At 47.9% G+C, this 27309-nt stretch overlaps 1 protein-coding gene and 1 long non-coding RNA gene across 3 annotated transcripts in view; one reads left to right on the forward strand and one right to left on the reverse strand.

Moving 5' to 3' along the window:
• SCFD2 (sec1 family domain containing 2) overlaps positions 1–27309 on the reverse strand; it is a 276472-nt gene that overhangs the window by 205322 nt on the left and 43841 nt on the right. For both annotated transcript variants that reach the window (XM_040966516.1, XM_040966515.1), the window contains exon 3: positions 12892–13019. In XM_040966516.1, coding sequence (XP_040822450.1) covers positions 12892–13019 — 128 coding nt within the window. The remainder of the gene's footprint in view (positions 1–12891; positions 13020–27309) is intronic.
• On the forward strand, positions 632–26403 carry LOC121146955. Its single transcript, XR_005882312.1, has 4 exons — positions 632–704; positions 8651–8659; positions 24613–24619; positions 26392–26403. It is a non-coding gene; the product is annotated as an uncharacterized LOC121146955 (long non-coding RNA).

A 27309-nucleotide genomic window follows, 5' to 3' on the forward strand; every position in this document is an offset into this window, starting at 1 on the left:
GGCTGGGCTCGCAGGACTAGGCTAGACTCCAACACCCACTGGTGCTCCATAAGACCAGGGTAAGTGCAGGATGGGCCAGGAGAGATTTTTGCCCCTGTTGAGCCATGTGTGATCTGTCTGCATGTGGACCAGGCTTGGCTGGGCTGTAACACTCAACAATAATAACCAGAATGGGTGAAGACCAGTCAGGAAAGGCTACTGTTCCTGCTAGGACAGGAAGTAGACCAAGCAGAGCTGGCCACGGACCTACCTGTGTGAGCAAGACCTGTCACTAGGAGAGGTTCTGATGGAGGAGCTTGGGAAACTCCTCTCTCGGGACATAGTCCCTGCAGGTGAGCCCAAAAACCATGGTAACGAGCAACCCAGACCAGGCCAGGGAACGGAACCCACTGACATACATTAGGTGAAGGTCAGGGGTGGACCAGGCAGGGCCAGTTCACATCACCCACTGGCAAATCCAAGCACCAGAATGGAATTGTGGGTAGGGCTGGGTTTGGTTGTAACACACACCAGTACAGAGGAGGACTTGGACCAGGGCATAGATGGGCTGGGCTACAGTGTTGCCCCCACCAGTATGAGCTGGAATTAGTGATGGACCAGGACTAGCTAGGCTACAGCACCCACTGACTGGCAAATGCCAAGGTGAGGCAGGCGATACCAGACTGGGCTACATCACCCAACCAGCTTACATGAGACCCAGGGGGGTGAAGGCAGATCAGACTGGGCAGGCCTACAACACCTATTGGCCTCATATGAACTGGATCAGGGGAAAGTCAGGATGAGTTGGCTGTTCCTGCTGGTGCAAGCTTAGTCACAGGGGTGTGGGTTGGTTGGGCTCTACTGCAGCATCAGCAGGCAGATGCTGGTACAAGGGGTAAATCATGTCTAGTTAAACTGTAGAACTACCTGGATTGTGCACGATCCAGGAGTAAGAGTAGGTCCATTACGAAAACAGTGAGCACCTCTTTCCTGGGCTGCCACTCCCACTGGTGAGCATGAAAATTGGGACTGGAGCAGGCATGGCCAGGCAGAAAGTGGCACTAGCCAGTATATGAGTGGGCTGGATAGTGGGGCTGGTTGAGCTGAACTAGGCTACAGTGCCCATTGATATGTATGGGAGCTGAATGGGATGTGGGACAGACTGGACCAGTCTGCTATACATTCTGGTATGCATGGGAACCTGGGTGGGGGTAGGGCCTGGTGGGGTTTATTCCAGGTTGCTCTAATTAGGCTGCATTTCCCACTTATGTGCATGAGGGCCTAGTGTGTAGTGGACAGGATGGGGCTGGTCTGAAACTCTCACTGTGTTTTTTAGAAGATGAGGCTGGAAATAGATTTGACCCAGCAAATGCAACCACCAGCATATGCACAGGCTGATTTGGGTGACCCTGTTTGATGTTTCAGACCCTGTACTGGCAAGCACACACAAGAATCTCATCTGGGATCACCTCAGACGAAGCGTCTTTGGGATCCCCCCCAAAAGAATTGCTGATCTTAGAACCCCAACCATGAAGAGAAGTGCAGGTTCCATGGTCTCACTGTGGAAATCATGTGTCAAAGCTGAGCCTCCTCAGTGGCTCAGATGGAGCACTGGACAGCATATCCAGGTGCACATGCAAGATATGGCAGTCCATTGGAACCTGTGTAGGACACCTGGTACCACAATAGAGGACAGAGGACTGAACAAATTAATCAACTACCCCAGCCATGTGTTGACAGTGAAAATGTCAGCAAACAGAGAGTCTAAGGTGGACTATGTTCAACCAGTGGATTCAGGAGAGATTTCATTGTGCCTGGAATGGCAAGATTGTCAGCAATTCAGAATAGTTGAACTATGAAAACCACTTGAGCAGTGCCCTCAGAGCATGCCGCACACTGGGGACCTTGGGATGGTTGGGAGGCTGGGTGTGACTTCTCCCTTTATCTCCCTTCTTCTCCCAGATTCAGCAAAGAAAAAGAATGTGGAAACAATGGTCTTACCCACTTTCTTGTAACCTTTGACCCTCTACACCCTAATCAACCATGTAAAGATCATCAGAATAAAATAATAATACTAATAAAGGAAAATAACATGGAATGGCATTGTGGCATACCAAGGCACAGCAGCTGCCTACAGCTTCTCACCTGGGTGTCAATTAGATTCCTGGCTGCTCTACTTGTGGTCCAGGTTCCTGCTAATGCTCCTGGGAAAGCAGCAGAAAATGGCTCAAGTGTTCGGGCCCTGACTAACCACATTACAGACCTGGATGAAACTCTGGCTCCAAGCTTCGGTCTGGCCCAGAATAGGCTCCTACAGTCACCTGTTCTGGTCCCAGCATTACAGCCCCATGGCCAGCATTCAGTTCTCAGAGCCAAACACAGGCCCATCCTGCAGCTTCAGGAGGGTGGCAGCCACCACAAGCGCAGGTGCCACTTGCATGCACTTCATGGAGCCGGGACATAGGCCTTTCAACACCTAACCATGGCTGCCCCTGACACAAACCCACATATCACTCCTGCTTGTCTTGCAGGTTGAGGACTAGAAACTCGACAAGCAGTGGCCATTGGGGATCTAGTGCATATTCCCAACAGCCCAGCCTACAGCTCCCAGAGTGCAGGCAACAGCACCAGAGGCCTCCTTGCAGTTTGTGCTGGGCTCCACAAGACATGGAAACCTCTAGAAGCCCTGTCCACCACAAAAGCAATGATTTTCAATCAGTGGCAGTGGTTTTCAACGATCAGTCAGGGCTACTGATGCAGCTGCAGATATCACTAATATCAACAACAGCACAGGGAACTTTACAGAGGCCACACTTCCGTGTTCGATGTAGAACCATGGCCAAACCACTCACCAGAATGACATTCCATATCCCATCTAAACGAAAATGGTCGTCTCCTATGAAAACTACTCCCTAAGATCAGAAGGGTGCAACTGGTATACCACCAGGCCAAAATCAACGCAGGCACACTAGAAGCACTAAATGGCAAGGACACATGACACTTTCAAAGGAAGAAAAGAATCATCTCATAAACAGAGCCCAATGGGACGGAAATTCAAAAAATGCCTGAGAACAGATTCACAAAACTGATCCTAATGGAACTGAGCCAGATAAAAGAGTACATAATCAATTCAATGAGACAAGGAAAATGGTTTATAATATTAAGAAAAAATTTTTAAAAGGACAGAAATCATAAAAGAACCAAATAAAATCAGAGTTGAAAAATTCAATGAAATAAACACAATAAAAAGATAAAACAAAATTAGAAAAAAGGATTTCTACACTTGAATACAGATCTTTTGCAATAACCCATCAGACGGATAGATAGAGCCCTTGGGACTTATGGGACATTACTAAACAAACAGAAATCCACACTGCAGAGCTTCTAGAAGGAGAACAAACATCAAAAACCTATTTAACAAAGTAATAACTGGAAAACTTTCAAGTGTTTAAAAAGATTTGAATCACCAGATCAAGCAAGTCCAAACAATCCCAGGTACACCCACCATGAAAGAACTTCTCAAGGGAATACTAAACACCAGGAAGAGAAACATCAAGATGGGAAAGATGGCCAGGACACCAAGAGTGGCATATTCAACACAAGCCTTAGGGCAGACGGCAATGGATGACATCTTTACAGTCTGGAAAGGAAAAGAAGTGACTACTAAGAACCTAGTAGCCAGCCAAGCTATTCCTCAGAAATGAAGAAGTAACTCCCTTTGCAGGCAAGCACTGCTGGGGGGAATCACCCAGCCTCATGGGAAATGCTTGGGAGAAGAGTACCACATCCGGAACGAGACGATTATCACCGTAGCATGTAAAGCAATCAAAGCACTGGGAACAGAGAAACACCAAGGAAAAGAACCAAAAGAACCCACAGAAACCACCATGTCATAAAGACAACAACAGAGGCAGAGACAAATGATACACAAAGCTATCAGAAGATAATTAAGAAAATGGCAGAAGATTCTTACCTATCAAGAATAAGTCTGAATGAAAACATCTATTATTATTTTAAATCTTCATATTACTAAGTGGTGGTGGGGGTGTCACAGACCCATGCGAGCCTCTGATTACAATGGATGTTCCAGCTTTCCTCCTGTGTGTGCGGTGTGGGGGCCGAGGAGGTCCTCACTGCTGCTGTCAACCTGCACCAGCCCACAGGATGGAGACCATTACTTGACGTTGCCTAGAGACCACAGGAGGGGAAAGATGTTTGCAGGTGTTACTGGAGGGGTCTTGATTGTTTTGGGAAGTTTGTCGGCTTCCTTGCACAGGAGGTGAGAGATTCTTTCTAAGGCCTGCTGGCTGTCCACGTCCACATTGATGCGTCCACAGAAAGGAAACAACAGAACGAAGAGACAAAGCATAAAATGGGAGAAATTGTGTAAGAATTATTCATCTGGGGTCCAGCATGGTGGCCTAGCAGATAAAGTTCTCACCTTGAATGCTCGGGGATCCCATATGGACGCTGGTTCTAATCCCAGCAGCTCCACTTCCCATCCAGTCCCCTGCTTGTGGCCTGGGAAAGCAGTCGAGGATGGCCCAAAGCCTTGGGACCCTGCAACAGCGTGGGAAACCCAGAAGTTCCTGGATCCTGGCTCCGGATTGGCACAGCACCGGCCGTTGTAGTCACTTGGGGAGTGAATCATTCGACAGAAGATCTTCCTCTCTGTCTCTCCTCCTCTCTGTATATCAGACTTTACAATAAAAATAAAATAAATCTTTGAAAAAAAAAATTCATCTTGGGCCCTGTGCAATGGCTCAGTGGCTAAATTCTCAACTATGGGTACAAGTTCACATCCCGGCAGCTCCACTTCCCTTCCAGCTCCCTGCCTGTGGCCTGGGAAAGCAATAGAGGACAGCCCAAAGTCTTGGGACCCTGTACCCATGTGGGAGACCAAGAGGAGACTCTTGGCTCGGATCGGCTCAGCTGCAGCCCACTGCAGCTACTTGGGGGAATGAATCAGTAGATGAAAGATCTTTTTCTCTGTCTCTCCTTCTCTCTGTAAATCTGACTTTCCAATAAAAAAAAAAAAAATATATATATATATATATGTATGTGTGTGTATATATATATATTTATATCTTTTTTAAAAATTATTTATTTGGTGGAATGATTTTCCAGAACATATAAAAATTCAAACAATTCAACAGCAAATAATAATCTGATTTTAAAATAAAGAAATGAAAACAACAAAAAACCCGAAGGAGGCTGGATTTGGGATGTGGTGGGTAAAGTGACCACCTGCATGACAGCATCACATACAGGCAAAGGTCCATATCGGGCTACTCTACTTCCAGTCCATATCTTTGCTGAGAAAGAAGTAAGGCTCGAACAAGAGCTTGGGCCTCTGCACCCATGTGGGAGACCTAGATGAAGCTTCTGGCTCCTGGCTACATACCTTGCCCAATCGTGGCTGTTGCCACAGCCATTTGGGAAAGGAACAAGCAGATGGGAGATCTCTCTGTCTCTCCTTCTCTCTTGTTAAATCTGGCTCTCAAACAAAAATAAATAAATCTGCTTCCAAAGTGCTCCTAAAAGAAGAAACATGGAACAGTATTGAGAAGGAAGGAGCCAAGATGGACATGTGATGTTCCGGGTGGACCGCTGCCCAGGGCTCAGAGCACTCCCTCTAGCAGCGACAACAGGAGTGTGGGGGTGAGCGGCTGGCCGAGCCCTGCTCCGGGTGGACCGCTCGCTGCCCAGGGCTCAGAGCACTCCCTCTAGCAGCGACAACAGGAGTGTGGGGGTGAGCGGCTGGCCGAGGCCTGCTCAGGGTGGACCGCTCGCTGCCCAGGGCTCAGAGCACTCCCTCTGCCTGTCTTGAGTCTCTTGCTCCTATCCCCTCCATGACTGAACTGCTTACGTCTCCACTTCAACTTTCTTCTTCAGTCTACCTTCTCTCCTTACGTGACCAAGCAAATATTACTAAAACCTGGAACCCAAAGCCTCTTCAGGGTGTCCTAGTTTGTACAGGGGCCCAAACACAAGGGTCATTTGCTGCTTTCCCAGGTAAATTAGGAGGGAGCTGAATCAGAAGTGAAACCATTGAGACTCAAACCAGTGCCCATACGGGATGCCGTCACCATAAGCATGCCATGATACCAAACCCAGTCTTTTTTTTTCTAGTTATTATTTTTACAATGTATATTATCCACACAGGAAATGGCAATTTCATCATGTTATATCTTCATTTCAAAGATCACCTTGAATTCTGCAAACCATGTTTCACATAAATCAGCTTATCTCGCTATCAGATTAACAAGTACTAAAATTCTCTTTTTTATGCAGAGCAACAAAACAGTCACATAACTTGTTAATTTGACAACAAATTATCATCTTACAAGGACCTAACAGACAATAAGCACATTATGCTTTGAGTGAAGGAAAACAATCTAGGACTTCATTCTATGAACAGCATAAAAAAACTTAGCAAGCCTTCTCCACTTTTCCACACAGCTCCGATAATCCCTAGAAAATAGCTCAATCTTAACCTCCAGAGAAAACTTTTAACTTAACTTTTAAATGATTGTTCTCAACAATGTTGTCCCCGAGATACTGTCAGGCCATCTATGAAGTCAAAACTACTTTCAGAAAGCTGGTGTTTTGTCTAGTGCTTCTGGCATTTGTGTTCCCCATCAAAGGCCCTGACCCCTATATCACCTGACACCCACTGCCCACTAGGGCAGACTCTGGCAGGCAGCAGCGACAACCCAGTTGTCTCCGCTGCCTGTGTGGGACATCTGGACTGAGTTCCTGGCTCCTGGCTCCTGGCTCCAGATGTGGTCCAAATACAGCCATTACGGACACTTGGGGGTGAACTAGAAGATGGATTCATTCTCTCTCACATAATCTTCCTCTCTAATAAGGATCAATTGTTGGCAACTAGTTTTATGATAGTACCAAGGTGTAATTTTATTTTACTATGCTCAAACAGCATGCGCATTAAAATAAGCAAGAGGATTAAAGGATGCCAGCCTGTGGGGAGGGCACTGTGGAGCACCCACATGCCACATCTGAGTGCCTTGTTACCCTCCCTCCTCTGCTATGCCACTCACATCAGGCAGAAGTGTTACCAGAGACCTGGGGCAGGCAGCGGCCACAGGGAGCAGCATCAGCACCAGCACCAGGGCACAGGGAATAAGCAAGGAGAGTAGAGTAACAATGATTCACCAAGTTGGGGCACTGAGAGCTGACACCTGGCTCTCGAGGAATGAGGGGCTGCTCAGCTGGGCTGGTCCCTCTGAAAGGCCCCTCTGTCTGGAAGTGTGGGAAGAACCACACACTGGATCCGCTGTTTGCAGCAAGGCCCCACGGTGGCTGAGGTCACGGGAGCAGACAGAGCATCCAGGGCACGAACAGGACAGGGCATCCTGCGGCCCCGCGCCCAGCAACCCTCACAGCACAGCTAGCAGGGGCCCGGCTGGAAGGCAGCCTGCCACCCTGCGTTTCCCCTCCAGCACCCCTCACAGCGCAGCTAGCAGGGGCCTGGCTGGAAGGCAGCCTGTGACCTGTGGAGTCCAGCCCAGCAGCATGAAGTGGAAGGGGGAGGATTTAGATCTGGGACATGATAATTTAACAACAGGTACAGGAATCCTAGCAAAGAAACTTAAATCTTGCAAGGCCTCAGTTTTCCTTGTCTATGAAACAAGAGTGAAACATAACAAATTCACAAAGTAGAACTTACAAGGAATCTAATCCATTCCCTGTTCCCCAAACTGCACTTGCAGCCAATGCAAGGGGCAAGGGCATGCCCCGGGAGCCCCAGATGTGCATCACAGACTGGCTGCTCTGAGTTGGTTCTAATCCATGCTTTCTGCAGTTTAGCAAGTTCCCATCATCCCAGCCCTTTATGAAGGCAGAAGTTATAACTGTGATCAAAACCCAGCTGTTAGCACAGCCAGAGCAGGATGAACTCAAGGACCCAAACCAGGAAGCAGTGCACGCTCGACGGTGGTGAGGGACCGTGTACACCAAACTAATGTCTGATTTCCTGCGTGTTTCGAGTCAGTACTGCCACGGCTGTTCGGAGGGCAGTATGGCTGTAGGAATGGCACTGATAGAAAACAAGGAAGAAAAACACCTAGGCAGGGCTTGATGAATTGGGTGCGGGGGGGGGACACACATCTGTGCTCAGCTTGGGAATTCTTCCCCTAGAGAAGTGGCTAGCAAACGGCTGTGGCCAGCGGCTCAGAAACGGAGGCAACTGTGAGTTCAAGGAGTGACAGGACTGTCTTCACAAAGAACTCATCACACAAACAGGAGGTGTGGGATAAGGCTGACATGGAAGTGCCCAGCACTAGGAAAGGGTATCAGAGTGGGCACTGGGAGCAGCAGGCCGCGGTTCAAGTAAAACCATGAGAGACCTGGTCCCTAGTTTCCTGCTCCCTAATTTCAGCCCAGACCAACTCAAGTGCCGACATTTGGGGTTGAATCAGTCAATGGAAGGTCTCTTTCTCAAAACAAGGAAAAGAAAAACAAATATCACAATGCAATAGATTGAGCTATTGTCTGCAGATGCAACAGACGTCTCTATCAATAGTGACCACAGAGATTTGGAAACAGCACAGCCACGATGAAGGGGGCTGGGGAAAGGGACCAGGACACAACCATAAGTGAAAATGGGAAGCCCACCAGGGGTCCTGCAAGAAGAAAGTCTGGCCACCAGAAGGGAGATGTCCAGCATAGAGTCTGGCAGAAAGCAAGATGAAGTGGGAAGAATGGGGCAATCCTCACTGGGTCTGCTGCATTCCACTTTCATCAGACAGTCTTCCCAAACAGCTCCTCCCACAGCACCCCAACGCCAGTGAGCTTCCCTCCACGTGGGCTACCCCTCTGCTCCAACCTGCAGGAGGGGGTATCTTCCTGATTTACCTCGACTGGGAATTTGAAGCTGGCTGGGGTGAGGTAGAACTGCGACTGACTCTCAGATGCCATGGACACTGGGCTCCGCGGCAACCGGGATGGCCTCATCATCAAAACTATGGTGGGACCAGAGAAGGCAGCCAACAGGTCTGGACTGGACACCACAGAGCAGTCAGGATGGAGGAGACCACAGCCAACGCCCTGGGGTTCCACCTGGGTGACCTTTCTGGAAGGAAGGCTAAGAGGCAACTGCACTACAATGATGGGCAAGGAAAGAGGACTGGAGCAGGGGCCTCCAGCATCACAGAATGCAGATTGCAACGTGAACAGGCTAGTCTCACTCCGGCTCCCATGGAGCACGTGTGCAGAGAGCGCAGGGCCACCCCAGCAGGGACCTCGGCACAACGGGCTCCAGGAAGTGCCCCAGGTGTGTGCCATCTCCCCTCCACCCTGAGTCAAACAAATGCCATTGCTTCAAGTCCAGTTGTACTTCACTTTCAGAACACATTTTTCATTATGAAAACTGGTGGGAAAAACACAATTTACTTTAAGTGCTGTAAAAGTCACTTTTCTGGAACCCATCTCCCTGGTGAGCTGACAATTTAATAACAAGCTCTCAGAGACAGGGCGTGTGTTTATACTGCAGTGATAAAACGATTTTTTTCCTTCATTTTAGCAATTAAACTTTTATCCTTTAAGAGAATGATGTTTATTTCTCTTGGTGCTCATAATGTTTTAATGTGAGCTGGCTTTGAACTAAGAACTTTTATATTTAGATCTGAGGTCTCAGTCAGTTCGAGGAATCCCTCTCGTGAATTTAAACGCCAGGGAATCCTCAGTCTCAAAATAAAACCTGCTTAATGTCTCGAGCACAGCCGAAGCCTCCGTCTCAGTTAGAACAACTTCACTTCAGTAGAACTCACACAACGGGCTAGGACAACAGTGCACATAAAGCACATGGTGTAGCTCAAAATGTTGATAGAAAAAGCAGGCCAGCTGAGCCCAGCGTGATAGTGTAGTGGTTAAAGTCCTCGCCTTGCACACCCAGTATCCCATATGGGCGCCAGTTCTAATCCCGGCAGCTCCACTTCCCATCCAGCTCCATGCTTGTGGCCTGGGAAAGCAGTCAAAGACAGCTCAAAGCCTTGGGACCCTGCACCCACATGGGAGACCTGGAAGAGCTCCTGGCTCCTGGCTTTGGCTTGGCTTACCTCCAGCCACTGCAGCCGCTTGGGGAGTGAATCATCAGATGCAAGATCTTCCTTTCTGTCTCTCCTCCTCTCTGTATATCTGACTTTCCAATAAAAATAAATAAACCTTTAACAACAACAACAAAAAGCAGGCCAGCCATCGAGGCTAACAGAGCATGACTTCTGTTTTTAATGCTAAGCTATCTGAGAAGCAGTTTTCACATATTAATGTTTTCTGATACTTAAAACAGCTTCTGTTGTTACTGGTCATGGTTACCCATACATTTGTCTCTGGAAAAGAACCCAAGCCAGCCTGGCCAGGGCTACAGAGCCAAGATGGGCAATCATGCTGTGTTACCCTGGACTGCACGGCAGCTGGCATGTGCCCAGAGCATGCGCTGAGCCCCCTGCTTGGCTCTGCCTACAATAAAAGTTTGCCAACAATCATCTGTTTCTTTTCTTTTTTTCTTCTCTTCACTTCAGTCCAATGTATGGTATTTTGGAATAAATAAAATCACTTTATCTATTATGCTGTCATCAGGTTCCATCACTGAAACACAAATACCTTCACCTGCCCCAGTCTAGTACCCAAGCACTCACGGCTTCCCTGCCAGACAGCACATACTAGTCCTTGCTTCAACACACCTATGCATCAGGAACTATGCAATATGCTAGTTGGAAAAAAGGAGGGCTGGCAGGGAGGCAGCGAGGCAAGCAGAGGTAATGAGAAGACAACAGGATGGCTGCCCGGCAGCAGCCCGATTTCTGCTCCAAGGGGACACGCTGGGCAGCCAAGAGGAGCCCACCAACTGAAGCGCACTCAGGCAGCAACAGGCCTGGACTGGGACCCCGAGTCCACTCCTCCACGGCCTGCACTCTCAGGGTCTATGCTTCAGCTGCCTTGCTCGTGGAATCCTGTCAGCTCAAAACAGCCCACGTGAGGAGCCAGAGGCCCTGCCCAGCTGCAAACAGGAGGGGAAAGTGGACTCGTGCAGGCTTCCCAGCATCACTGTGCTGCTCGGAGCCCAGGGCCCTACAGTCACAGCGTCCATTCCAACCATGACCCTGTCCCCTGTCCTCCCACGTACTTCCACAGCCTGCTACTCCCCAGTGTTTTATTATCCATTTCAACTTGGTAGTTTGACGTTTGTCCCTGTATGTCACCAGCTAAGGGCTAGAAGTCACAGAAAAGAAAATGGTCCCCACCCAGCAAAATGCACTAGCGCTGCCTGCTGGGTACCCTAGGACAGACTGCAAGAAGGAAATAGTATTGTTAAAAAAAAAATCAAGTTTTTACAAGTTTCAAAAACTATAAGCCAGACTCAATATCCATACTTAAATATCTAATAATAAAACCATGTAGCATAGTCTTTCAAACTGCAAATAAAAAGCCAAATTCTTTCTCTAAAATCTACAGAGCGTCCCAGCAGCAGGGCTGGCTGCACACACTCCCTAAGAGGCAGTGCACGACACGCACTGCGGCGATTCGGGCCTGCAGCCACACCTACCTCCCCAGCCCAGGACATGACGAACAGCGGGGAAGGAACCGGGCTGAGCACGCGCTCTCTGACCTACTCTGCTTCTTTCTAGTCTATGCAAATAAGTCAAAAAAGAAGACTGAATCACAAATAAAGCATTGGGTCTGTGCTTCTCTTTCAAGAAAAACAAAAAAGATTTACTTACTTAAAAATTGGAGTTACAAAGCAAGTGATATCGGGTCACTCCCCAGATGGCCACAGTGGTCAGCACTGGGCTAGGCCAAAGTGTCTAGGTCTCCCACATCAGTGACAGGGGCCCAAACAATTGGATCGTCTTTCATTTTGTTCTCAGGCCAATAGCGGGGAGCTGAATCAGAAGCAGAACAGTGGGCCCAGCGGTGTGGCCTAGCGGCTAAAGTCCTCGCCTTGAACTTGCCAGGATCCCATATGGTCACTGGTTCTAATCCCGGCAGCTCTACTTCCCTTCCAGTTCCCTGCTTGTGGCCTGAGAAAGCAATCAAGGATGGCCCAAAGCCTTGGGACCTTGCATCTGCGTGGGAGACCTGGAAGAGATTCCTGGCTCCTGGCTCCGGACTGGCACAACACCTGCCGTTGTGGCCGCCTGGGGAGTGAATCCTGGGACAGCAGACCTTCCTCTCTGTCTTATCTCCTCTCTGTATATCTGACTTTGCAATAAAAATAAACAAATCTTAAAAAAAAAAAAAAAAAGGAAGTAGAGCAGTTAGTACAGGAGCCAACCCTTTTTGGGGATGTTGGTTTTCAAGCTGTTATTTTACCTGCTATGCCACAATACCAGCCCCTCTGACTTGATCTAAAGGAAACAGATATTTGAGGTAATATCTTTCTAATACTAAAGGCAAAGTTCGATACTAAAAGAAAAATGAGAAATGAGAAAAATAGGTCTGCCAAGGCCTGGGAAGAAAGGTTAGCACTTTGAGAGATGGACTATGTGCAGGCCACACAGAGCAAGACCCGGCCAGAGAACACCCTCTGCCCCGCTGCTCTGTCATCACTTTAAAACAGAGAGCTTTCATCTACTACAGATGAGGGGAGAGGGGCAAAAGAGCAAGAGGGGGAAGAAAAGCAGAGAAGGCTGGGAACAGAATTAAGAGGAGGCGTTCTGCACCAAGTCTGATAATTCTAAAATCAACTCAGAAACTGAAAGAATCAATCTTTGTAAACAAGAACTGTCCTCAAGTACCCAAAGCTGAGTCTGAGAAAGGCTCCCTGGCAGAGGCCCACAGGCAGTGTGCACTGTCAGCCAGCATCCTCACACCTGCACCTGGCGGTTCACAGGCCTCACTGAGCATGCGCCAACTGAGCTTCCCACGGGCCCCTGGGAAGAACCTGCTTACCCATGCTCATCTTGATTGGCAGGTTTTCTCTGCTGGCTGCTTCCACTAGATGTCTCCGCACTTCCATCACTGCCTCTTTGTGCCTGGTGTTCAGTAAGGTGTCCCACAGGGTTCTGGCAGCGGCGTCACTGTGGCAAAGTCACAGAGAGAGCTTTAGAAGCAGCTCCTACTGCTGACAGACAGACCTGCAGGTCAGAGCTTCTTGGGAGACTTTTCGGCACTTGCAAGCTCTGCCTGCTGACAACTGTAAGCAGGAACATTACACAACTACCCACTTTGCTTACGGCACACGACACTGAGAATTAAGAGGATAATAAAAACCCCAAAATTGTGGCAGAGGGGGGCATACGAAGTCATGACGACTAGAAGAAAACTATGAAATTAAAACATATTTTTAAGATTTTGCAATTACTGCAGCACCAAATTGCTAAAGTTACATAAACGCTGTATTAGTGAAAATGAAGTGAGTTGGTCGGTGACTGTAAGTAGTGTATCAATCTTAGGTAACATACTGATGTGTCTGCCAAACCCCAAGCACTCAGCAATGGGAATTCATGCTCAAAAGCTCAATAAACGATCTAACCGGCAGGCCTCCCATTGCGTGGCCATCAGGAACCGGGCTAGGGGACCACAGTGTGAAGCCGCCCACTTGGGTCCTCATAGCAAGGCTGGCCAACATCGAAGTCCTTATAGAAGATGCTCTGGGCAAGTCACCCCTGGGTTCACTCCCCAACCCTCGGCAGCAGCCAAGACGCCACATCCGAATTCTGATTCCGCACAGTGTTCAGTCCGGAAGATCCGGGCCGTGGAGCCAAGGACACACATCTGTAGTGCGTTCAGAGTATGAAGAGACAAGGCCGCGCTCTGCCTCCTTCCAAGGGCCTTCCCTCTCCTTCATGCCCCACCGACTCGCCCACAGCCCAGCTGGCAGCAATTGAGGATGCACACATCTTTCAAGTAGTTTTCAGAGGGTCATCTGTTAAGAAGTTAATTTAGTTTCAAAGCTAAACCTAGTAAGTTGTACCTTGTGGAAACCAGAGGATGCATTTCATAGCACGTGAAGCCCTTTCATATGGAGCAGTCACCTGCCATCCTCTGTGCCTCTTCGGCAGACTAGCCTCCCTACTGAACACACTCCTCTGGTGTGAATCGGATCAAAGCTGTCCTCAGCGTAACTGCAGCTCAATTCTCCAAGTGCAGTCAGCAGGGACATGACACGCCACGTCCTCTGTATGGTCGCACCAAAGAGCAAAACCTACAGTCCATATGAGACAGACATAGGAGCAAAGAAGTCACCCTAAAATGTGTAATAAGAGCCATCATCAATTCTTGCATATATTTCTATGCACATCTAATCCCGGCTGGGAAGATAAGGCCTGAGGTTATGCTCTTAGTGGAAATAGAGGCATCTGCTTTTTAGGAGCTGCCTTGGAAAAGCAGTAACTGTCACAGCAGGGGAAGGAAACCCAGGAGATGGAAGGGCATTTCAGAGGATGCCAAGTCCTAGGCAGGTGACATGGGAAGCCAGTTTCCTCTCCTTGTACTCTCTGGTCTCCTCGGGGGTTTTGCAATCCTACCCAATCCTTAGGGGCACCTGACTTCCAACCTGCCCGTGTTCCTGTGTTTATTCACTGGTTGGAAGCCAAGCTGCTTCTAGCAAGGCAGAGACTGTCTTTTTTCACTCGTGGCTAATGCCCCACTATTTAGGCTGGTGTCTCGTCCTGTGCTGGATACCCTGGAAAAACACAGATAACTTTGGGCACATAATGGATTCTTCCTCTTGTCTCCCTTGGTTTAAGTATGTAGACAGAAGCCAGCACAACGTGACTCCCAGGGCAGCTGTAACGACTAAACCAAGGAGTGTACCTGGCGCACCTAGCCGCAACAGCATGGACAAGGAACGTGGGGCGGCTGCCCGTGGTTAGTGAGCTATCGTCAGGTCTGATGCACTACTTCCACGGAAACTGCCTGCGGGTCACCGTGTGAACCAGCACATTCAAGGCCCGCAATATTTTGCCAGAATTAACTTAGTTACATTAGCTATTTTTACTCCCATAATCTTGACTAGTGGGTGCGCACTCCAGTCACTCTGGGCTCAGACACTCTGGCACCTTTCTTTCTTTTTTTTTTTTTTTAAACATTTATTTTTATTATTTTTTTCATTGGAAAGGCGGATATACAGAGAGGAGAGACAGAGAGGAAGATCTTCCATCCGATGATTCACTCCCCAAGTGAGCGCAACGGGCCGATACTATGCCGATCCAAAGCCAGGAGCCTCTTCCGGGTCTCCCACGTAGGTGCAGGTTCCCAAAGCCTTGGGCCGTCCTCGACTGCTTTCCCAGGCCACAGGCAGGGAGCTGGAAGGGAAGCGGGGCTGCCGGGATTAGAACCGGCGCCCATATGGGATCCCGGGCGTGCAAGGTGAAGACCTTTAACCACTTGCGCCACCGCGCCGGGCCCCACTCTGGCACTTTTCCAGGAAAATATTTCAGAAGAAGCACAGTCTCCGTGACCTTTAGCACTGATGCAACCAGGTTCTGCTTCCTGTAAACAGTGTGTAGAGACATGTGTGACAACTCTAAGATCTACTTCCTGTACTAAACAATCTCCTACACACACCACACTAACTCCCACGTCACACATGGGCAGTTCAAGCTCGCTAAGCAAGCATTTGTCAATCAATGCGATGCTCTAACACAACACGGAAATAGGTTAAAACCATACTCAGCGGTGCCTCTCTGCGCCCCTGCACGCACTAGGAGCATGAGAGTCATGTCACGCTCACAAAATTCAACCCACAGGCAACACTGCACACTGCTTTAGCCCCATTGCAAACCATTCCCAAAGTGAAATTGTTACATCAAGAAAAGTTCATGACAATCTTTCTTTTTTACATTTTCTTCTTATTATTATCATTTTATGATACAATTCCATAGGCTCCTGGCATTTCCCTTATCCCCTCCCCAATTCCCCACCACCACCACCACCTTGTTCCTCTATATCATTACTACGATACAGTTCTTCATACACAGTCATATGTTCATTATTGCAAGCATGGACAATGGCAGGGAGTCCAGCATCCTGTTGTCAAGATAGTAAACAGTTTCATTGTAAGTCCATCTTTGTCTGGAAGTAGAGATGTGTACTGCATTGTATCCTCACATCTGGATATGTTAGTCTCCATTTACAGCTACTGTACAACCCCTCAAATTAAAAGTCATAATATAAAATCAAAATCAGGGAGAAAAAAGAAATTAACAACACCAAGAAGCTAAATAACATGCTATTAAATGATTAATGTGTAGCTGAAGAAATGAAAATCAAGAACCTTCTTCAAGAAATGATGCTACTGTATGATCTACGAGTCATTGAATGAGTTAATCAGAAGAAAGTGTTTGAAGAGATAAAACCAACAGAAAACAACAAAACCCATGCGATAGTTTCTGCTGATTTTTGTTGGTGAAGCGTGTCTCTTCTAGACAATAAATAGATGGGTTTTGTTTTTTAATCCAGTCTACTAATCTATGACGTTTGACTGAGCCTAAGCCATTTACATTCAGAGTTTAATATCTGTGGGTGGTACTTTGGTCCTGTCATTTTAGGAATGGGTTGTTCATTGGTTTAGTCTTCTGTTGTCATTTTACAGGATGTTCTTCCCATTTGCCCTTGGTGTTGGTAGGTGCTATTCCTCTTCTCTGTCAAGAGAACATCTTGAAGTATCATTTGTAGGGCAGGTTTGGAAGAGGCAAATTCTTTCAACTTTTCTTTACTGTGGAAGAATTTATTTCATTTCCAAAGACAAAAGAAAGCTTTGGGGATATGTTATCCTAGGCCGACAATTTTTTTCTCTTAGAATCTGGAATATGTCACTCCATGCTCTTTTGGCCTGTAGAGTTTCCTGTGAGAGATCTCCTGTGAGTTTAATTGGCATTCTTTTATGTGTCAATTGATTTTTTTTCACGTGCACATTTTTTTTTAAAGATTTATTTTTATTATTTTTTTCATTGGAAAGGCGGATATACAGAGAGGAGAGACAGAGAGGAAGATCTTCCGTCCGATGATTCACTCCCCAAGTGAGCGAAACGGGCCGATACTATGCCAATCCGAAGCCAGGAGCCTCTTCCGGGTCCCCCGCGCAGGTGCAGGTTCCCTAAAGCGCAGGTGCAGGTTCCCTAAGCTTTGGGCCGTCCTTGACTGCTTTCCCAGGCCACAGGCAGGGAGCTGGAAGGGAAGCGGGGCTGCCGGGATTAGAACCGGCGCCCATATGGGATCCCGGGCGTGCAAGGCGAGGACCTTTAACCACTTGCGCCACCACGCCGGGCCCTTCACGTGCACATTTAAGGATCTTTTCCTTATGTTCAATTGAAGAGAGCTTGATAATCATATGTCTTGGTGAAGTTTGCTTTTGATCAAGCCTGTTGGGAGTTCTGTGTCCCTCCTGGATCTTGTTTCCCAATTCTTTCTCCAGATTAGGGAAATTTTCCTTTATTAGTTCATTAAATACATTTGCAAACTCAGCTTCTCTTTCTGCACCTTCTGGGACTCCCATAACTCTTATATTATTTGGTTTCCTAATAGTGTCTTTCAATTCTTGAATGCTTTTTCTGGCCTGATCTAGCTCTGCTTCCAGGTTTTGGTTTGCTTCCCCCTGATGACAGGAAATATCTTCCAATGCTGAGATTCATTCTTCTGCTTGCTTCATTCTATTTTGGAGACTCTCCTCTGTACTTTTAATTTGCTCTACTGTGTTCTTAATTTCTGATGTATCACCCTTGATTTGCTTTACTGCTTCCTTAAATTCTTTGAACTCTTTAATGTGCTTCTCATTGTTGATCAGAAGCTTTAAAATGAATTTTATGAATTCTGTGTGTCCCATTTTCTCGATGTCTTCCTCTGTGAGCTCTCAGGGTGGCATAGGGTTTTGCTCCTTTGCAGGGGAGTTTTCAGTAATATTCATTGTGCCTTTGTCTCTTCTGCTCTTGGTCATTGTACTTCTGGTTAGCAGAGTCTTCTCCTTGAGGCAGGTTTCTGAGCTGTGTTACCCACAGGTCTACAGTTCAATTTTACTTATTGCAGTTGGTACACAACTCTTTGCTTGCAGCCACTTATGCCACAACCTCCAGCGAGTTCCAGGTCTGGGTTCTTATGTTAGATTTCCACCATGGTCTCCACAGCCCCAGCTCCTGGCTCACCACTCTCTACCTCCTGTGATACCGTGCTGAGGCTGCACTGTTGTCTCTGCAACCTTTCTCCCACCTCCGGTTGGAGCAGGTCCCAGGATTAGGGAGACACCAGGTGTCCTATACAGTTAAGTTGTTGGTGCCGCTGATCTTGTCAGAACCTGTTGGACGTTAGGTCTGGGTGCCACACGGACTTATTTTTATGATGCCACAGTTGGTTTTATTTTCCTGCGGGACCAGTGCAATCCACGGAACTCTGAGTTCTCACGAGCTCAGCACATGCGCAGTTCACTGTTGTCCCCTGCAGTCCTAAAACTATTGCCACAGTGTACAAAATGGTGCCTGGCATGCCACTACTGGAGTTCTTGATCTGCTGGCCGTCAGATCTGAAGGCTATCCAGACCTGTCTTGGGTGGAACCCATAGAATGCCACGTTGATGCAGTTCACTGAGTCACAAATGAGTTCACTCCCAGCTCAGCATATGCTCAGTCCTTTCCCTTGCCTTTGCCTCCTTATGCAAAATCGTGTCCAATCCAGCTCTAGGAGGCTGACTGGGCCGTGAAATCCACCCTGTTCTTGCACTATCCATCTGGGATCTGCTGCCCTGTCTCTGCTCCTGGTCAAATCAAAAGGACCAGTAGGACAGACAGTTCTTTGTCTGGGCTCACCTCCCAAGCTTCCAGTGATTGTCTTTTCCCATCTGGTTGCTGGTGGAGTTCCGGCTGCTAGTTGAGTTCAGATTGCTGAGTATCAGTCACTGAAACACCACACTGCTTTGTCTGTTGCTTTCCTGTGTCTGTCAGTCTTCAGGTACCCCTCTGCTGTTGTTCTGTCCCTTCCTATTTCCTAGAATGTGTCCTTTCTTCTTCATCCTGATGAAATGTTTTTCCGTCCGTTTAAACGTGTCCTTATCCTATTCCACCATCTTGATTCTCCAGTCATGGAAATCTACCCTATGAGATCACAACAGATTCCATGTAATTTACTATCCTTTCAACTGCAAATATCTGCACTTTCCTAGTGAGAACATAGCCATATATACACAGGCTGCTACTAGCAGAGGTACCCTTTTACAGACTACAAGTGGGCAGGAGCATGGGTTCTAGTTTTGTCTTCAGCATAGTCTTTTGTTTCTTTTCTGTACATGCATTTTCTTCTGTGAAATGGAGCTGCTAATAGTAGATGTTCAGTGTGTTGCTAGAACTGAACTGGCTACTATATTCACAGCACATGGAACAATGCCTGGCAATAGGTGAGTACTCGCAAACTCAGCGGCTACGAGAGCAGTAAAGCATCAGTAATAGAAACAGAAAGGACCCTGCACTCCAAGAGCAGCAGGCACCCCACTTACCTGCAGGCACATATGGATGACCACTGTCAGCAGCTTCACTTTAAAAATTTTTTTAACTGAAAAGTAGAGAAAGACATTTCCAGTCTATCGGTTTACTCCCCAACACCCTTCCCAGGCAAGGCTAGGCTAAGAGTACAGTCCAGATCTCCCAGAGGAGTAGCAGGAACCCAACTAACATGAGCCACAACTGCCACCTTCCAGGGTCTACACAGGTAGAAAGTTGGAGTCAAGAGTTGGAGCTGGCACCATAGTTCAATTGGTTAATTCTCCCCTTGAAAACAATGGGATCTCATATGGGCAGCAGTTTGTATCCTGGCTTCTTTGTGTCCTGGCTGCTCCACTTCCCATCCAGCACCCTGCTTACGGCCTTCTGAGGCAATGGAGAATGGTCAAAAGCCTGGGACCCTGCACCTACGCCGGGGTGGGAGGGTAGAGGTGCGAGGGTGGTGGCAAGTGGAGGCTCCTGGCTTCAGATTGGTTCAGCTCCAACCATTGCAGCCATTTGGGGAATGAACCAATGGATGGAAGATCCGTCTCTCCGTAAATTTGCCTTCCTCAAAAAATTAAATAAATCATTATTTTTTTAAAAAAAGCTAAATGTCCACTCCAACAGCTTGATTTTCTAACATGGAAAGATCAACAATAGGTAAGACAGGAATCATAGTTACAAAGCTGAAATGTCTTACCCACATAAACTTAGTTATGAAAAATCAATATACAGGAATTTCAGGAACAAAGTATTGCACTCTACTAGAAATGATTTCAGAAAATGACATCTAGAAATTAGAGTTTTTCTTATGAATGTTCTCAAACAATGACTGCTGTGCCAGAGGTTGAACACAATCTCCAGAATATTCCACAGCTGTTACTTCTCTAGGAATACAGGTTCCATAAATACTTGCAGACCAATTTGTCAAGTGGCTACACAACTCTGAGATCAGAACTGTATAAGAGAGGTGCTATCAAATGGATCATTTTTATATTTTCAGCAGGGCTCATCCTACCTCAATACAGGCAGAGGAAAATCTATTTTTAGTATTAAAAAAAGCTAAAGAAATATTTATAACTCGCTTATTATATAAAACACTACAGCTTCAAACAAATCAAACTGCTATTAGATCCTATTTATACCTGATATAAACCCTTCGTGCTCCACTGTAAACCTACTTTATCTTGCTTAATATTTTCTCTTAAGTACAGAAACAGCTGGACAACATCTTTTTAACAATCAAGCCCACCCAAAAAGCTTCTTTTTTTTCATGGTTCCATTGAGAAAGGCTTTCAAAAGGTAAATAAAGCGTTAACTCATTTTTGAAAACCATCACTACATTTCAATTTCAATGCACTGTTAAAATTTACAGAACTTCCAGAACATTTGATCCTCGGCTCCCGAGCAAAGCTGTTATCACTGATCCATCTTCGAAGAGACTTGGAGAAGCTCACTGACATGCTTCAGCACATGAAGTCTGCAAACTGGCACCTCATAGCTATGCTCTGCCCGGCAGCCTTCCAGCAGACCGCCATGCATGTGCATAGAGTGGACGTCAGCAAGGAACAAGCGCACAGACATCAATCTGTCCATTCTCTGCGCTGGCTTTCTGCGCTAACACTTAGCGCTCCTCCCTGGAGCCCGTGCAGGGCAGAATGGAACAAGGTGAGCATGCAGACCTAAAGGGCCTCACAGAGCAGGCAAAGCTCTGCCTCAGGATCTATGCCTGTGTGAGATGGCATCGAGCTCTTGGCACCGGAGGTCCTCACTACCACTGCCAGTCACCTTGCTAGTTGACACTGTAGCAGCTCCATCTATGAACTATGATTCTAGATTATTCTATAAAGTAGAAGACCTAAACTAGAAAGCCAATGTCTGGGAATTGCTGCTTTTTGGGGGGCTTCCATTAAGCTCTGGTGCTCCAGGCCCACAGGGTGATTTTAATGAATGCTAAAGCTCAGTGAAGGAGGAGTGAGTACCCAATGCACACTAACAAACAATTTGTGACTTAAAATAGATCCCTTAAAGCATAAAATATAAAAGTAAAATATTTGTCCTATAAAAAGATCCACTGAAAAGTATCAATGCAATTAGTGTCAATACTGTAACTGGACAAAATGTACACATACACTAAATGCATATTTTTTGATAAACTGATTACCTTATAGTCTTAAAAATCAAACTATTTTGACAAATTGTTTGAATAAGACTGCAGATTAATGATATAAACAAACTTATAATCTCTTAGAAATAAACTTTTTTTTAAGCTTTATTTTTCTTTATTGCAAAGTCAGATATACAGAGAAGAGGAGAGACAGGAAAATCTTCCGTCTGATGATTCACTCCCCAAGTGCCTGTAATGCCTGCAGCTGAGTCAATCCAAAGCCAGAAGCCAGGGATTTCTTCCAGGTCTCCCACGTGGGTGCAGGGTCCCAAGGCTTTGTGTCATCCCTAACTGCTTTCCCAGGCCACAAGCATGGAACTGGGTGGCTGCCAGGATACAAACCGGTGCCTATACAGGATTCAGGAGAATTCAAGGCGAGGACTTTAGTTGCTAGGCCATAACCCTGGGCCCAAAAACAATCTTTTAAAACTTTTTTCTTAAATTTTCATTCTATTTTAAAAAGAGAAGGGAAGGAAAAGCAGAAGAAAGATCTTCCATCCTGTCTAACTCTCCAAGTGGTCACATCAGACAGGGCTAGGCAAACCCAAAGCTGGGAGCCAAAAACTCCACCTAGGTCTCCCGCATGGGTTTCAGGAACCCAAGTCCATGAAGCTGCTGCCTTCTAGAGCTTGTGCCAGCAGGAAGCTGACAGGGAAACTGAGCCAGAATTCAAATCAGACACTACAATACAAGGAATGTTGGTGTCCCCTCAGCATCATCACAGCTGTGCCTAAATTCCACCCCAAAATAACTTTTCAAAAGACTTCTGGTACCCAGCGGCGTGGCCTAGCAGTTAAAGTTCTCGCCTTGAACTTGCCAGGATCCCAAATGGGCACTGGTTCTAATCCCAGCAGCTCCACTTCCCATCCAGCTCCCTGCTTGTGACCTGGGAAAGCAGTCGAGGATGGCCCAAAGCCTTGGGACCCTGCACCTGCGTGGGAGACCTGGAAGACGTCCTGGCTCCTGGCTCCGGACTGGCGCAGCACCGGCCATTGTAGACACCTGGGGAGTGAATCAGGGGACAGCAGACCTTCCTCTCTGTCTCTCCTCCTCTCTGTATATCTGATTTTGCAATAAAAATAAATAAATCTTAAAAAAAAAAAAAAAAGATTTCTATCCATAAAGACTTTGTCCATTGAACCAATTTTTGGCTCCTTCTCCACCAGAATGTCCTGGGAAAGCAGTGGAGGACAGCCAAGGCCTTGGGCCCTCGCACCCATGTGGCAGACTCAGAAGAAACTTCTAATTCCCAGCTTCAAATTGGCCCAGTTCTGGTTGGTGCAGCCATTTAGGGAGTGAACCAGTGGATCTCTCTTCTTTCTTTGCCTCTCTATTGCCCTCTCTCCCTCTCTCTGTAACTCTAGCTTCCAAGTAAAATAAATATATAAATGTGAAAAAAAGGCAGCGGGGTGGGGGGAGGATGGTCCTAAACCCTGCTAGGTGCAACTCTTTCCCTCCTGAGCTTACACCCTCTCACACCTAACTTTGGTCTTTTTCTGTAAGTAAATTGTGCTTCTCTGTTCTTCTGATGACCTTGACCACAACCAGGTGTAGTCAGGGGCTAGCCCACACCAGGATGGCCAAAACGTGGGGGGCCCAGCACGGTGGCCTAGCGGCTAGGCTAAAGCCCTCGCCTTGAACGCGCCAGGATCCCATATGGGCAATGGTTCTATTCCTGGCAGCTCCACTTCCCATCCAGCTCCCTGCTTGTGGCCTGGGAAAGCAGTCGAGGACAGCCCAAAGCCTTGGGACCCTGCTACCGTGTAGGAGACTTGGAAGAAGCTCCTGGCTCCTGGCTCCGGATTGGCGCAGCACCGGCCATTGTAGACACTTGGGGAGTGAATCATCAGACGGAAGATCTTCCTCTCTGTATATCTGACTTTGTAATCAAAATAAATAAATCTTTTGAAAAAAAAAATGGGCTACAAGGACCCCGAGAATCTGAAGGAAGCCAAGTGCAGCTGCAGCAGAGAGTGAGTAGGTAGGAGAGAGGAACAGGAGAGCAGCAAGCGCTGGAGATGATGAATGGAGCAACACTCGGGGACAAGCCAGACATGCTCTGCAGAATCCAAGTGTGACACTAGCTAGAGGACACGGTCAGCCAGTGAAGGACCCGCCCAGCACAACACCATTCACCCGCAGAACTGCATGCTGGTACTGCCCGGTCAGGGACTCGCTTCTTCCATTTCTTCCCAAAGTTTCTGTACTGGCTTTGCTCCACTTGTTCAGCAAACACATGGTGCACATGAACTCTTGTTTGGCCTGGGGACGCAGTAGGGACCAAGCAAATCCCAAACCCCAGCCGCCTTGAAATCTATGCTGTGGACCTCAGGAACACAACCCCTGGAAACCATACAACAAGCGGGACTGGAACCTTACATGAGGTTCCTTAGAAATCATTTTCATTTGCTTTTCAGACAAAGAAAAACTGGAACCTAGAGACTAGTTAGGTATCTGATTAAAATTCAATTTCGGGGAAGACCATGTGGATCACAGCAAAGACTGGAAACCACCCAGCATGCATAAGCTGCTTAGGGTCAGCCTCCACTTACACACACGCTGGAACCCCTGGCATGTGCGTGACAGGAAAAGACCAACTAAAAAATGTGGACTTCAAGAAGCAGCACTGGCGGGTCGGGCACGATAAGCGCAGAAAGAAGCCCACCCCCAACCCCCTTGGCTGCTTTTTAACCAGCCGGCACCCTCTTTATTCCACAGGCAGCCAGTGCACGGCCCTTCGGGCACCAGGCTTTGCTCACCGACTGCCCGCCAACGAGCTCTGGGGACATGGGATGACAAAATATTGCCTAGGAACATCCATAGATATGCAGATCTGTGGAAGGGAGTAGGCCTGACTGGGGAGCAAAAGGGAGACCCTGGCTGGGTTGTAATCCCTACTGGAGAGAGAGCGTGAGGGCCAGGGTGGGGACTGCAGTCTGGTCTGGATATAGCTGCAGAATCCCTCAGCATGTATGTGGGCTGGGTCTGGGATGTGCCAGACTGGACTAGAATCCAGCACCCACTGGTACTTGTGAGAACCAGGGTAAGTACAGGACAGGCTAGGCCAGGTCTCTGCCCATGTGGAGCCACGTGTGACCTGTGTCTGAGTATGGATCAGACTCAGCTGGGCTGTAGCACCCAACAAGAACCGGAATGGGTGAGGGCCGGTGAGGAAAGGCCACCGTTCCTGCTAGGACAGGAGGTTGACTAAGAAGGCTGGCCCATGGACCCACCCGTGTGCACGATTTCTGGCATTGGGAGAGATCCAGATGAAGGAATCTGGGGAATTCCTCTGTTGGGACCTGCTCCCTGCAGGTGAGTGCAAGAACCAAGACGGGGAGCAGCCCAGACCAGGCCAAAATACAGTACCCACCACTATACATTTGGTGCAGGTTGGGGGCAGGCCAGGCTGGGTCAGTCCATACCACTAACTGGCGAATCTGAGTGCCAGAATGGAGTGTGGGTCAGGCTGGGTCAGGGTGCAATACCAGCCAGTCCACATGAGGGCCAGAATTGGGGGCTGGCAGGGCTGGGCTAGGCTGTAGCCCCCACCAGTGTGAGTTGGAATTGGACCTGACCTGGCCAGGCTACAGCACTCACTGGCAAATGCTGAGGTGAGGGGGCTGTGCCAGACTGGGCTGCAGCATCCAAACCAGAACATATGAAACAAGGGGGGTTAGAGGGAGATGGCCACAGTGAGGGGACTGTGAAGGCCCCCCTGCTGGGCCACTACTCCCACTGGTGTGTATGAGAGCTGGGATGGGGGTAGACCAAGCCGGGCAGGGCCACATCCAATGACCTACATGTGAGCTGGATTAGTGAAAAGCCAGACTGGGCAGACTGTACCTTCTGGTACATGCATAAGCCAGTGCTGGTGTGGATTGATTGGGCTTTGCCACAGCATCAGCTGGCAGATGCTGGCACAGGGGCCAAATTCTGTCAGGCATGGCTTACACAGATGGTGGCACCCACTGGCACCAGTGTGGACTGGATAGTGGGGCTGGTTGGGACAAACTGGACTTCAATACCCAGCAACACGTATGAGAGTTGAATGGGATGTGGGACAGATGGGACCAGTCTACTCTACATACTGGCAAGCACGAGAACCAAGGCAGGGGCGGGCCTGGTGGGGGGTTTTATGGGTCGCTCTGACTAGACTGCAGTTCCCACTGGTTTACATGAAGGCCGAGTAAGTGGTGGGCAGGATCGGACTGAGCTCCAACACCCACTGGGTTGCATAAAACACGGGGCTGGAGATAGAACTGACCCAGTGTGTGCGTAGGCTGATCTGGGTGACAGACTGTGCCAGACCCTATATTGGCAAACACACACAAGAATCTCGTCAGGGATCACCTCAGGTGAGGTTTCTTGGGTAATTCCCTGCTAACTGAAGTGCTGGGTTCAAAACCCTAACCGTGGAGAGAATTGTAGGTTCCATGGGCTGACTGTGGGGGTGCACGTGTCAGAGCTGGGCCTCCTTAGTAGCTCAGACGGAGCAGAGGTCAGCACATCCAAGTGCACATGGAGGATATGACAGGACCTCAGACCCTCCAGAGGATAACTGGTAACATGACAGAGGACAGAATAAACTGATCAACTACCCCAGCCAATGATTGGCAGTGAAGATCTGGGCATATGGAGACACTAGGGTGGACTAGAGCAGCCAGTGGGTTAGGGAGAGATTTCATCGTGATTGGAGTCGCGGGATCACCAGCAACTCAGGACTGTTGAGTTATCAAAACCTTGAGAAATTCATGGTGTTGTAAATTTCTGTTTTTCTTCCTTTTGTTGATTTTGTATTGTGGCTTTTAAGAGGGAGGTGTGGTGACTGTGAAATGGAGACTATCATGTCCAGATGTGAGGATGCAGTACAGTGTACATCTCTACTTCCAGATCAAAGATGGACTACTAAAGAAACTATCAGTTGTATTTTGACAATGGGAGGCTGAACTCTTCTGTCATTGTCCATGCCCGCAATGAACATGTGACTGTTTACGAAGAGCTATGCTATAGTAATAACATGAGGAAATTTAGTGGGGGGAAGGAATTTGGGGAGGGGTACAGAAAATAAAAATAAATAAATAAATTAGTTTAAGAAAAAAAAACAGCAGCAGCACTGTTGGATGCAAAAAACAAAACAAAACAAAAAAAACCATAGTGCCCTGGCGCCAGCTCCAGCCGGGCCAAGCCCTCGCCCACCTGCACCGGAGGCCTGGGGAGGCCTGGGGCACACCCAATGAGGCTAATTCACCCAGCAAGCACAAGGCACCATTCAAGTGCATACCGCACTACGGCAGGTGGACGGAGGGGGTGTCAGCTTTAGTCTGAATAAAGGCGTGCTCCCTTCTAAACGCTTCATTTGCTTCCTACTGTGTGCATTAGGTGCTTTAGGATGTCCTAACAGAATGCATGCTCCTTCTGCAACGGCCTAGAGCTGCGAGAAAAGCCATGTGTTCCTGGGTTCCAGACGCACTGAAGGCCGTCAGCAGTGCAGCAGTCACAGCCAGCTCGTGACGGTCAAAGCAATGATAACGTCCAACTGACAGATGGTGAAAGCGTCCTTGCGGTTCCTCAGGTCTGCCTTCAACAGGATGCCTCATCACACTGCAGCAAGCCCAGGCAAGCTTTCTCAACGTGAACCAGAATGGACACATACACTCTTCAACCTCTGCACAAAATAATCAAGCGTAACTGAACTTCCCCTCAATACAGATAAACATTTACATTTCTGCT

This window comes from Ochotona curzoniae, unplaced genomic scaffold (genome assembly GCF_017591425.1).
Source record: "Ochotona curzoniae isolate NIBS_2020 unplaced genomic scaffold, NIBS_Ocur_1.0 scaffold_4506, whole genome shotgun sequence".
In the NCBI taxonomy this organism is placed as follows: domain Eukaryota; kingdom Metazoa; phylum Chordata; class Mammalia; order Lagomorpha; family Ochotonidae; genus Ochotona; species Ochotona curzoniae.